Source organism: Siphateles boraxobius, unplaced genomic scaffold (assembly GCF_051911475.1).
Source record: "Siphateles boraxobius isolate OS27281-9 unplaced genomic scaffold, OSU_SipBor_1 22, whole genome shotgun sequence".
Lineage (NCBI taxonomy): Eukaryota > Metazoa > Chordata > Actinopteri > Cypriniformes > Leuciscidae > Siphateles > Siphateles boraxobius.
The window spans coordinates 23,266,141-23,278,227 of record NW_027508833.1 but is presented as its reverse complement, the minus strand read 5'-3'; the positions used below and the strand labels follow the sequence as shown (position 1 = coordinate 23,278,227).

Sequence of the window (12,087 nt, the reverse complement as noted above, 5' to 3'; positions counted from 1 at the left end):
ATTCAGAAAGTAAAAAAAGAAGCAGGAACGAACTATATACACATCCTATATTGGATTTTAACATCCAATAGTGTAAATCTCGGCAGCAGCTTCAGGTTGGTAGTCCAAGGCATTGTTGTTTATCTTTACTTCCGGGGTTCTTCCCACCGGAGCCTCGCTTTCAATTTCAAAATAACGGCTGTGTGAAATAAACGTATTGGCTGCAGGTAAACGTAGTCTGTATTTGCACGTATACACTGAACAAATATATAAACGCAACACTTTTGTTTTTGCCCCCTTTTTTATAAGCTGAACTCAAAGATCTAAGACTTTTTCTATGTACACAAAAGGCCATAGTGAAAATACTGTTCACAAATCTGTCTAAATCTGTGTTAGTGAGCACTTCTCCTTTACCGAGATAATCCATCCATCCTGGACAGCTGCTGCAACAATCGGTTTGCATAAAGTATTTCTGCACAAACTGTCAGAAACCGTCTTAGGGAAGCTCATCTGCATGATCGACGTCCTCATCGGGTTCTCGACCTGACTGCAGTTCGTCGTGGAAACCGACTTGAGTGGGCAAATGCTTACATTCGATGGCGTCTGGCACTTTGGAGAGGTGTTCTCTTCACAGATGAATCCAGGTTTTCACTGTACAGGGCAGATGGCAGATAGCGTGTATGGCGTTGTGTTGGTGAGCAGTTTGCTGATGTCAACGTTGTGGATCGAGTGGCCCATGGTGGCGGTGGGGTTATGGTATGGGCAGGTGTATGTTATGGACAATGAACAAAGGTGCATTTTATTGATGGCATTTCGAATGCACATAGATACCGTGAAAAGATCCTGAGCCCCATTGTTGTGCCATTCATCCACGACCATTACTTCATGTTGCAGCATGATAATGCACGGCCCCATGTTGCAAGGATCTGTACACAATTCCTGGAAGCTGAAAACATCCCAGTTCTTGCATACTCACCGCACGTCACCCATTGGGCATGTTTGGGATGTTCTGGATCGGCGTTTACGACAGCGTATTCCAGGTCCTGCCAATATCCAGTAACTTTGCACAGCCATTGAAGAGGAGTGGACCAACATTCCACAGGCCAAAATCAACAACCTGATCAACTCTATGCGAAAGAGATGTGTTGCACTGCGTGAGGCAAATGGTGGTCACACCAGATACAGATATATGTGTATATACACGGTGCTGCTCATGTTTGCAGTAGGAGAGTATGTTGAATATGTCCGTAAAAACTTGAAACACACTTGCTCTGGTCCGGTAATGAACTGTGTTTTTTAGTGTTGTTAAACTCGATGTGGCTTTCCACGCAGAAACTGCTTTCATGCGCGCTCCACATGTTGTTACAAATTAAACATTAGCCATGTTTCCATCCTCTTGTCAACCGAATTATCTGAAATTCGGTAAAAAAACTCATGCGAATAAAGCTGGTGAAAGTGTGTTTCCATCCAACGGCTTTAAAGCGAATAAAAACCTGTACGTAATGACGTCACATGCTGTTTTGCGATCAAATTGGTATATCGAATTGATTTGAGACATTTTAAGGTGTTTCCATTCATTTTCGCACTGAATCGAACAACATTCAAGCAAACTTTTGCGAACAAAGTTTTGCTAGACAAAACGGAGCCTAATATTGCTTATGTGCCAGCTGATAGCGACATATGTAAGGGAAAATGTATATGCCAGGCGGTTGTTAGCCTGAAGGGGTTGTATTCGCTAACAACCGCTTCGCTATACATTATCCTGCTTATTACATGGCTACCTACCAAATAAATCAATAATTTGACACAAAATATTAACTTAAAAAGGAGTTTATTGATTTAAAACGAGTAGTGCTTCTGCTAAAGAAAATAGTCTGTTCCGTCTCTGAACTGCGTCCATGGCAACGTCCATTCTACATTAGAATTCAACCAAGCCACGTAATAACAAGCAAACCTAACATAAGAAAACAACGACTCTATAAACACATTGCTATGATGATGCAGATGCACGTAAATAACCGACGACAACGGAGGCAGCCTGTGGTGTGGGAACGACAGCGCTCCATCAGTTCTGGGAGATCGTGGTTCAGAGACACTTCACGGAAACCCTTTGGTTGAAGCATTTTTTTGCTTTGTCCACTTACATCTGTCTTTGTTGACATCCGCCATGTGTGCGCAAACAGAGCGGGAATACTGGCCGGAAATGAACTCGTCTTCTTCTATGTTTTGTGGCGTGTTGCAACCATAAAAGGGCCTAAAACTTAATCGCAATTCATTATTTATTCGGCAAATAACGTTTCCATCAGCTTTTATCGCATTTGCCGTATATCGATCAAGATAAAATCCGATGAGACCGAACATATTTCATTTGAGTCGATATTCATGAAATTTAATCGTATTTTACTGTTTCCATAAGGCATTTTTCATTCGATATCACTTAATTCGGATAAAAAGGTGTGGATGGAAACATGGCTATAGTTACAGTCATTTTCTGTGTGTTGATATAGTCAAACTCCAGCTCTGACCTCATCGGGAGAAAATGCAAACAACACTTGTATGTTACAGCGCTGAGTCACATTTGTCGTCACATTTGACTTCTCAGCTGTAATGTGATCTCATGCGTAATACAGCACAGTGATTGGATTAATTGAGTCTATTTTCATGAATAATAAGGAGAAACTGATGACATAAAAGCATACTTTCCAGCCAAGACAGCCAATCACTCATTTTTTGTGACGTTGGTTCAGCTTTGCTTTTTACCAGAACCAGAAGAACGAAATGGCTCAGAAATTTTTTTAAAAATAACCGCTTTTCCCTTAATAATACACATCATGAGAGCTATTGTTGTTTTCATTGACATGCAACCTGTACACAAACAAACCAAAAATTATTAAGACACCAGATATACATTTTTATATTTTTTTACTTCACTTCTTTTACCTGTGGGTGCAGGACACTAGTTATGTATGTAATTGAGGATAGCAAAATAAAGTAAACTGTGACATATTATAGCCAAAAAGTCTTTTTACAGTGGACTACCAGTAAAATTTATAACAATTTGGGACCAAATTTATTCAGAAACTTTGACCTGACAATGTTTTGCTTAAGTTTTTTTCTTTAATTGCTAATGCGACCTTTTTACACCACAGACTGAACAAAATTAAGCATGGCTTGGTAATTGGTTGACCTAAATTGGTATTATATAATTGTGTACTTACATTTAACAGCTGAAAGCTGACAGCTATTCAACATAATTAATTTGTGAGACAGTCTAACAGAAGGATGGACAAAACCAGTGAAATATTAGTGAAAGCAAGGAGTAAGACCAGCTGAGATCTCAGAGTGTCTACAGGAGTCTCTTTCAGAAAGCTCAGAGGAACAGCTTGTTTTTCTGCCTTCTCTGCGACTGGCACACAGGACTTTGATTTGCAGGAAATGGCTCCCCTGAGTAAGTTTAGAGCGCTCACATCCAAAGTCAGAGCTGAGAGTGGAATCTGTTTAGCGTGTCTGCTGAATTGATGAGAGGCACAGCGGTGAGGGGGGGAGCACTGTGACATGCATGTCAACACGCCAGACCAAGCAACACCAGCTCACCAACCGTAACCAAACACAGCCCTCCACAGCCATGACAATAGGGACAAGTCACACACCTGCGGAAGCCACAGGACCTGTTCAAAACTCGAAAATTACACATCTCGTCTGTAAATAGATTTGAAGTGTTAAAAAGGTGTATAATGGCATGATTTATTTGCTGAATGCAGAAGAAATCAAATGTTTTGACGACAAAGCATGAGCAGCAATCGGCAGGGAGCATGGCTCACTTTCACACCGGGTGAGAACGGGAGAGTTTCCAACGGCACCAAGCATGCTCTATCTCCGGGCAGGCTGCCACTTCAGCTCTGAATGGGAGCGACGCACTTCAGCGCGCTTTAGCTTCCAACGCATCCCCATTGAAGATGAGGATGGGGGTGACGGTGCAGATGAAACAGTCAAACATCTCATCCAGAGCAAACTGTTCAGCCGCAGTTAGGAGAGGACTTGCCTCTGTTGGCAGGCTGACAGGAACATCAGGCAGAGAAAGCCAGGACAGAGGGTTTAAGCTTAGCTGGCAGAGGAACAAAGACAATCAATCTGGGAACTGCTGAAATTATTAAGACACTTTGCTAGCATGTAAGCTCTGGTGGAGAACCCCTGCCTGACAGTTGTCCTTCAGGTCTCCAGCTGCGCATCTTCATTCACAACTGTTCAAAGAGAAGCCAATTGAATTTTTCAAAAGATCCCAATCTGATACAAAGCGCATTTCATAGCACTATCATTTGTCAGTGCTGATATACACAGTTAAGATCATAATCACAATTATGGGTTAGTTAAGAATAAGTTAGAATCAGAATTCCAATATTGGTTCTAAAATTAGCTAATTTTCAGGTTGCTCTGAATTCTTACAGGGGTTGAGTGAACTCGCTCACAGCAATTTGGTCCTCAAAATGAATTTGATGGTTCATTAACATTCACAATTCTAATTAAAAGCCAACTGTAATTTTTTTAATGCCTAGTACTTATTGCTGCAGACTATTTTAGCTATGGGAGTATGTAAAATTGCTCTATAGCCTGATCGGGTGGCTCATAGGAAGTCAGGGATATTTCAAAGACCACTGTGAAATCAAATGAGATACAAGAGAGATAAACAGAAAGCAAATGAGAGAGAGAGCTTCAGGCAAAAATAGGTCCATAATATGCCTGCTGAAGAGGCATTTTCACATGAATAAATATTCTGCTCAAACACACCGGTTTTTCCTCTTTAATTGCAGGTCAGCAGGGTTAATGAAATAAGATCCCTCAGCCCTTCTGAGCAGATTCAATCAAGGTCAGCAGATATCCTCCTCCTGTGGTCACTCCTAACTTTGTGAAATAATTTCTGTTACAAAATGAATTAGTTAATTATACATTTCCCTCCCTTTGGAATATCCTACAAACAGTTCCAGGGAGGCCGAAAGAATCCAGAGATTTTTCTGTGTTTTCTATCCAGCCTTGAAGACTCAAATGTTGGTTCAGACACTTCATTTCACAGAATGACTTAATTTAGGGCAGAAAAGTACTACAGCTAAAGATTGGGGAATCTTTGTATTTAGCTTTCAAGCTTGTAAGGCATTAACTGTTTAAAAATCAATTTTCAGTTAAGGATATGCACATATGCCTGGCTTTGTTATAACAGGATGGAGCAACCAAGACTTTCCCACCCTCCCTAACCCCCGAGGAGCGCACTTTAGCCCCTGCCCCAGCGGAGGTCTGTGCACGCTACTGCATTGCATGATAGTAACATTGGACCAAAGAAAAGGACATATGGCGCCCTCTACTGCGATAATATGAAAAGAACGGGTGTGTTAAAAATGCTGTCATAAGCACAGTTATTAGGATTAGTTTCACCATCATTATGTGTAGGCTAACTATACATTATATATTGAGGACCAAATTTAACAGATGGCACAGCATCGGCCATTGTTTGCTAAAGAATATTTTTTAAAAACTAATGTAATTGTTTCTGCCCAACACCAAATGCACCTCGCACTACATACATTACACCTCCTTCAAAATTTATTCTGCTCACTACAATTGCACTATATACACCATTACAATTAAGCATTTAGCAAACACTTATTCAAAGTGACTCAAAGTACACTTCAAGGTAAAATTTACGTTTTCTTAGAATCAAAAGATGATCTACCAGATGAGCTACAAAACTAAACAGGCCGTAATCCACCAAGTCTATTTTCTTGCACACAACGAACTTGGCCAATAATCGTTGTGGCCAGCATGCAGGACGAGTGGCGTGATTTTCTCACAGAGACGAGACAGGACCAGGCCTGGAATTTATGTTATGTTTTGTTGATAAGGGAAGGAAGCGGGAACTAGCGAACGTTCAACAACTTTAATAAATAAACAAAAACAAAAGTGGCACACACGACTACTGCACACACATAAACAAAACACAAATCCAGGCCTGGTCTTTTCTCGTCCTTCACTGTCGCCGCACTCCTTTTATGCTTCCGAAGCTCCTCCATGAGAAACTCGAGACCGGTGCGGCGAGCAGGTAGATGAGCAAGATAGGTGGTCATTGGTCATTATCAGTCACGCCACCGGCTTCGCGCCATTCTTATGGTCCTCTGCCACGTATTGCTTGCCACAAACGTGAAATGTCAAACTGAACTGCACATGGAGTTTCCCCAATTACATTTGTGGTCTTATCTACGGTGTTGGTAGTTTCAGAAAAACTGCTGATTTTACCCATCACAAAGGTAGTAACCAATAAGATCAAGAACGTTTACATCTGTCCACCAGCCAGTGGCCATCTAGGCCTCTGTCTACTTTTAGTTGTCCCTGGCTAATGAGGCCTAAACTTAGTTTGTGTCGTGTTTTCCACCAATCCTAGCACTTGTCGCTTGTGTGATATGTGTACTGTTTTGTTAGTTGCATTGAGAAAGTGTCAGCTAAAATCACAGATTTAATGTGCATATGTCTTGTATTTACACAGAGGACAATCCCAAAATCGATTTGTTTATGCAGGGCTGTGCATTTATCTAGATTCTCTATTCTTTAGCATCTCCACAAAATAAAAATCATATGGTCTGCAGGAAGATATACACCAGTCTAATTTTGTATCAATTACGTAAAATGTATAAATTCAAAAGTGTTAAAGGGGTCATGGCATGAGAAATCAAATTTACCTTGATCTTTTGACATATAGAGGTATTTTGTACAATTTAAACATTCAAGTTTCATAGCTTAAAACATCCTCCTTGTTATAAACAAAGCATTTATTTAATCAAGGTCCGACTCCAAAAACGGCTCATTTGGATATTGAGAGATTTGTTATCATTCAGTCGCTTATCGGCTGGCATTTGTCTAAACTGGATGTGAGCTTCAAAAAAAAAAAAAATAATAAAAAATTATAATCACTGATGCTGTCTATACTGGATAAGGTATACAGATGCACATTCAGTTTCTGACATAATCCACATGCTTGAGTCTGTCAACACCAGGACAAATGGAAGAGTGAAAGAATGTTTTCTTTGACACGTCCAGTTTGAACAGCTTATTTGTGTCTCTGTACAGACTTCAGAAGGATTCCAGCGTTGCAAACAAGTGGATTGTTTATTCTAATGGCATCCCAGGTCACGTCAGAAGATTTTATGTTTGTTTGAGCAATTTGTTTTGTAAATAAGGCAGAGTGCAAAGTAGATTTCACAAAGAAACTTTTGTTGCAAGATGCACCAGCCAAAAAAAAACTTTAAAAAACATTATAAGTGCCTCATGGAACATATTAAAATAATCCATGTTATGACCACTGGTGCTCTTCTGTCATTTTAAACCGAAAATCTTTTTTGATTTTTTTTTTTAAATCGTTATTTATTTTTATTTAATTTTTTTACTTCATCGGATTGGTACGGAACTTGGTAAAGGGTTTTGCACTTGCTATGTGAACACACAAAAAAATCGTGGACATGATTCAAAAAAGTTAAATGGTCCTGAAAAAAATAGTCACACTTGTTGTGCTCCTCATGGTCATAAATGACTGCATTGGAAATGAATGGGAGACTAAGACTAATGGGTCACTTCATCTGGTGAACTCTTTTGGTACTGCTGCCAAACATTTTTCATTACAAAAAACATAAAATTCTGTAACTTTAAGTTCTCTTTTTTAAACTTTTTTCACTGCAGCAATAATTTACAAAGCGTCATTTTTAAAAAGAGATCAAACGTAAAGGACAATTCCAGCCAAAAATAAACCTAGGGGTAAATAACACATGGGTACCGAGTCGACCGTTCTCTGGGATGCGTTTTCATGATAATCGAATGTACCCAGTTTAGCATTAGTTTTAGTTTTACCACAGATTAACTTATAACGCTAGTATATAGGGCATAGAATAAGTAAAAATAAAAATCGCTAGTTAATACCACTAACAAGGCTCAAAATAGCCCCACACTAACATGGTAGCATAATGAGTGTCTCTACCTGCAAACAGAAGCATTGAGAACTTTGTAAGTGTACAGAAAGTTTAATAAGAAGATACTTTATAAAGACAGTAAACTTCGCATATAAAGAAAGGGGCCATCTTTTGAATGCCGTGCTACGTGAGCTGAACTGTGACTATCGACCAGCACGTAGCACGGCGTTCGTGGTTCGACTGGCTCCTGCCTATATACGTAAAGTATCCAAGATTCAAGATTTACGACAGTTTAAGTTGGAAATTAAATTTGCAGGTCTATGCTCAAAACTTATAATATATAAATGGATTATAGCAAATATAATGTAGTACCATCAAATCCGCTAAAAATACAAATTATTAAATAAAAAAAACATTATCAAACTAAAATATAGTACATTCCTTTCATTGAAATAAATGAAAAAATCTGTAATTTTTGACCACCACACGGAGAGCACCAGAGGGTTAAACATGCACAATGCAAAGAGTGGAGGAACATACAATGTACGTCAAATGCAGTGAAGATCTGCCTCGTCTTCTCATATGGATCTTCTGATGACATCTTCCTCCCCATGAGAGGCACAAACTGCTCCAGTGGGACCCCTTTCAGAGAGAAAGAAAGACAGGAGAAAGAATGCTGGGTCTATTACAAGGCTCTCGTCTGAAGTGCAGGTTCTTCCGCAGTCATCTGAAAGCACTGTGTTTAAATGAGTAATATCTTTCTCTCTTGCCTGCAGGGTAGTCATTTTTTCTCTGAGTGCTGTTATTGAGATGAAAAGGGTAGGCTGGGGAGTTCTAGATAGAATTCTCACGAAACAGCAAATATACAGATGGAGTTTGGTGTGGGGATCTGGGTGGGCCACGCTGACAGTGATGGCTAAGAAACTAGGGGATAAACCTCTGTTGGGAAAAGCTCAAATTAATTAAGAGATCCAAGGACAGACGTGACGGCTCCACTGCATTTTAAGTCATGCCAAAACATAAGCTGTAATACGTCCTTTGAGAATCGCACACCTAACGGACAAGTGATAAAAGAGTACTACGTGAACACAAAAAGGATTTCGTTCTAAAAACAAGTTAGTAAGCAGAAGTGTAGTTTTTTTTTCTGAAGAAAATGATTGTGGTACTTGATTTGCATGACCAAAAACATAAAGTCTCACTATCAAGTTTCTATAATATTCTGGTCCCTAGATAGGGCTTCCCTCCCTCATTTTTGTCATAAAACAATACATCTGATTGCTTAGAAAAGTAATAGTACACCTCTTATCAAGCTGCATGAATTGAGGTATGACATACATCTATAGCACAAATGGCGATGGACAAGAAACCCACAAGTGTTTCATAAAATTACACACAAAAAAATGAATTTAAAAAGTCACAATTACTTAAGAAAGTTGCAATGTAACAGAAGTAGCAAAATACATGTTCTTCTGTATTTTGACACACATCCAAGTAAAATGGATTATCCGAAAGAAAAAAAAATATAGGGTAATGAATCATTTACAATAAGATCAATAACATGCAGAAAACAGACTGGGGAAATTTTATTTCATGCAGACTTTAATGTGTGCTGCCAAATTTTGATAGAATTAGGACAACTTTGGGCTACAGAGATTTTAAACACCACATAAGAGACATTTGCTTCTGTTATCATCAGATAGCTGTGAAAATACATATTTGAATTAAATTATAAAGAATTTTTATAGACACACATTTTGCCCTCCAATTATATCCTAATTCTCATGATCTAAAAAAAAACAAAAAACTTTAGCATGTATGCCACACAGCATGGACCAAGCCTGCATAAATAAATGAATAGATAAATGTAATAATAGGAAAATAAATAACGAAATAAATAAGGGTGCTGTGATCGTTATCGACCGATAATCGTTTTATAGTTTGATCTGTGGTTACCGTAAAGGCCGATCAGAAGAGCTGATCAGATGACGCAAAACTTGTGAGTAAAACGTACTCGGTTACTAACGTAACCTCGGTTCTCTCTAGAGAGGGAACGAGTACTGCGTAGTATCTTGCGCTATGGGGAAAACCTCTTTTCCACGAGATATTGAAGCCAAAAATTATCCTTAATTTTGAATTAATGTAAAACGCTGTGCGGCAGCATGCAGACATAGGCAAGACGGCTGGCGCGCCTATTGGCTGCCCTGCGGCAACAGCAGCAGCCTATCGAGATAGGCCCTGCGTGACGTGATACCCAATGGGGGCGCTTTGCGCCCATTTCGTCACGTCCTGCCAGAATAGGCGTGGCCTTGGCCTATAAATACACTCGACAGGCTGATACAAACTGGTTTTCATCACTGAAGCGAACCAGCACTGTTGTATGCACGGCAAGATACGCAGTACTCGTTCCCTCTCTAGAGAGAACCGAGGTAACGTTAGTAACCGAGTATGTTCTCTTACGAGAGTATCTCTCACACTGCGTAATATCTTACGCTATGGGGAACACAATGCAACACGCCGTGCGTACTGGGATCCGACACCAAAGTCCCAAGGGCAGTAGCCCAGGGCTCATATAGTGCATAATCACCGTAGACTCACAGAGAGTCGGAGAAGAGAGGCTACAAGCATCATTCCCCATGAAATAGCATCCCACAGGAGCTAGTTATGTTAACAGTGTTTTACGCAGACAGGGTGAACGTGTTCAGCCTGAACTGGGTATAAGTATGGGTTATTCAACACCCATGGAGCTGTTCTATCGATCAGTGAGCGATGCACAAGCAAAACTCAGCATTCTGCGCCGGCGCAACGGGGAAGATAGTACTGAATTCTAGACCGACAGCAGCTTGGCCTGTAAGGCGGGAACCTCTAGGTTATAAAACCTTATAAATGTAGACGTCGAGGCCCAGCCTGCCGCCATACAGATATCTTGCAAGGAAATCCCGCTAGACCACACCCACGACGAGGCCACGCCCCTCGTGGAGTGCGCTCTGACACCCAAAGGACACTGCAGGCCCTTAGAAGTGTAAGCCAGCGCTATGGCATCGACTATCCATCTGGATAGGCTCTGTTTTGAGAGCAAATATTGAAGACAGACGAGCGGGACACATAAGCTCTCAGTGCCATGACAGGGAAGAGGAGACTCACATCCTCTTCCTCATCATGAACCTGGAGGGCGAACAGGGAAATAACCTGGGCCCTGAACGGTGTGTAGAGGGATTTGGGCACGTACCCATGCCTTGGTTTGAGTATAGTAGTATAGTAGTATAGTAGTCGTTAGGCCCAAACTACATGCATGACGCACTTACTGAAAACGCTTGCAAGTCCCCTACACGTTTCACTGAACAAGAGCCAAAAGGAATACTGTTTTGAGAGACAGATGTTTCATGTCTGACAAATGGATTGGCTCGAATGGGGCACCTTTCATGGCTTCAAAAACCGTAGAAAGGTCCCACACAGGGACTGAGGGGGGTCTGGGAGGATTCAGCCTCCGAGCTCCCCTGAGGAATCGCACGACCAGGTCGTTTTTCCCCAGTGACTGGTCAGACGTCGGTTTTGCAAACGCCGCTATGGCCGCCACGTATACTTTGAGCGTGGATGGGGTTCTGCCCTTATCCAGCAGCTCCTGAAGGAAGGAGAGCACTTCCGTAACCCCGCAGTCTGCGGGTGAAAAACCCTGAGCTTGACACCAGGCAGAGAACACCGACCACTTTGAGGAATAGAGCCGTCTAGGGCTCTAGCCTGCATGATTGTGTTTAACACTCCCTTTGGGAGGTTAGCGGGTACCCGTTGATGGCCCATGCATGTAGGGACCATAAGTCCGGGCGAGGATGCCAAATTGAGCCCTTTGCCTGAGAGAGGAGGTCTCTCCTCACCTGTATCGCCCACGGGGCAGTGCTGGTCAGCCGCATCAGGACTGGGAACCAATTCTGGTTCGTCCAGAGCGGAGCCACGAGCAGCACTGGGCATCCGTTTTCCCTGATACGTTCCAGCACTTGAGGCAGGAGCGAGACGGGGGGAAAAGCATAGAGGGGGCAGCGGGGCCATACGTGGGCCAGCGCATCCCTGCTCTTGGAGAAAAAGTTCGGACAGTGAACGTTTTCTTGGGACACAAACAAGTCCACCTGCGCTCTGCCGAATGTCTCCCACAGCAGTTGGAATCGTCTGCGGG

At 41.5% G+C, this 12,087-nt stretch overlaps 1 protein-coding gene across 7 annotated transcripts in view; it reads right to left on the bottom strand.

Annotated features, from left to right (window-relative positions):
- The window catches only part of efcab11 (EF-hand calcium binding domain 11), a 115,319-nt gene that overhangs the window by 92,778 nt on the left and 10,454 nt on the right, over nt 1-12,087 (bottom strand). For 5 of the 7 annotated variants that reach the window (XR_013206629.1, XM_077239211.1, XM_077239212.1 and 2 more), the window contains exon 4: nt 8,463-8,564. The exons of the other annotated variants lie outside the window; for them this stretch is intronic. Coding sequence is in view for 4 of the 5 variants with exons in the window: in XM_077239211.1 (XP_077095326.1) it covers nt 8,463-8,564 (102 nt within the window). In the remaining variant the exon portion in view is untranslated. The remainder of the gene's footprint in view (nt 1-8,462; nt 8,565-12,087) is intronic. 7 annotated transcript variants of the gene reach the window in all.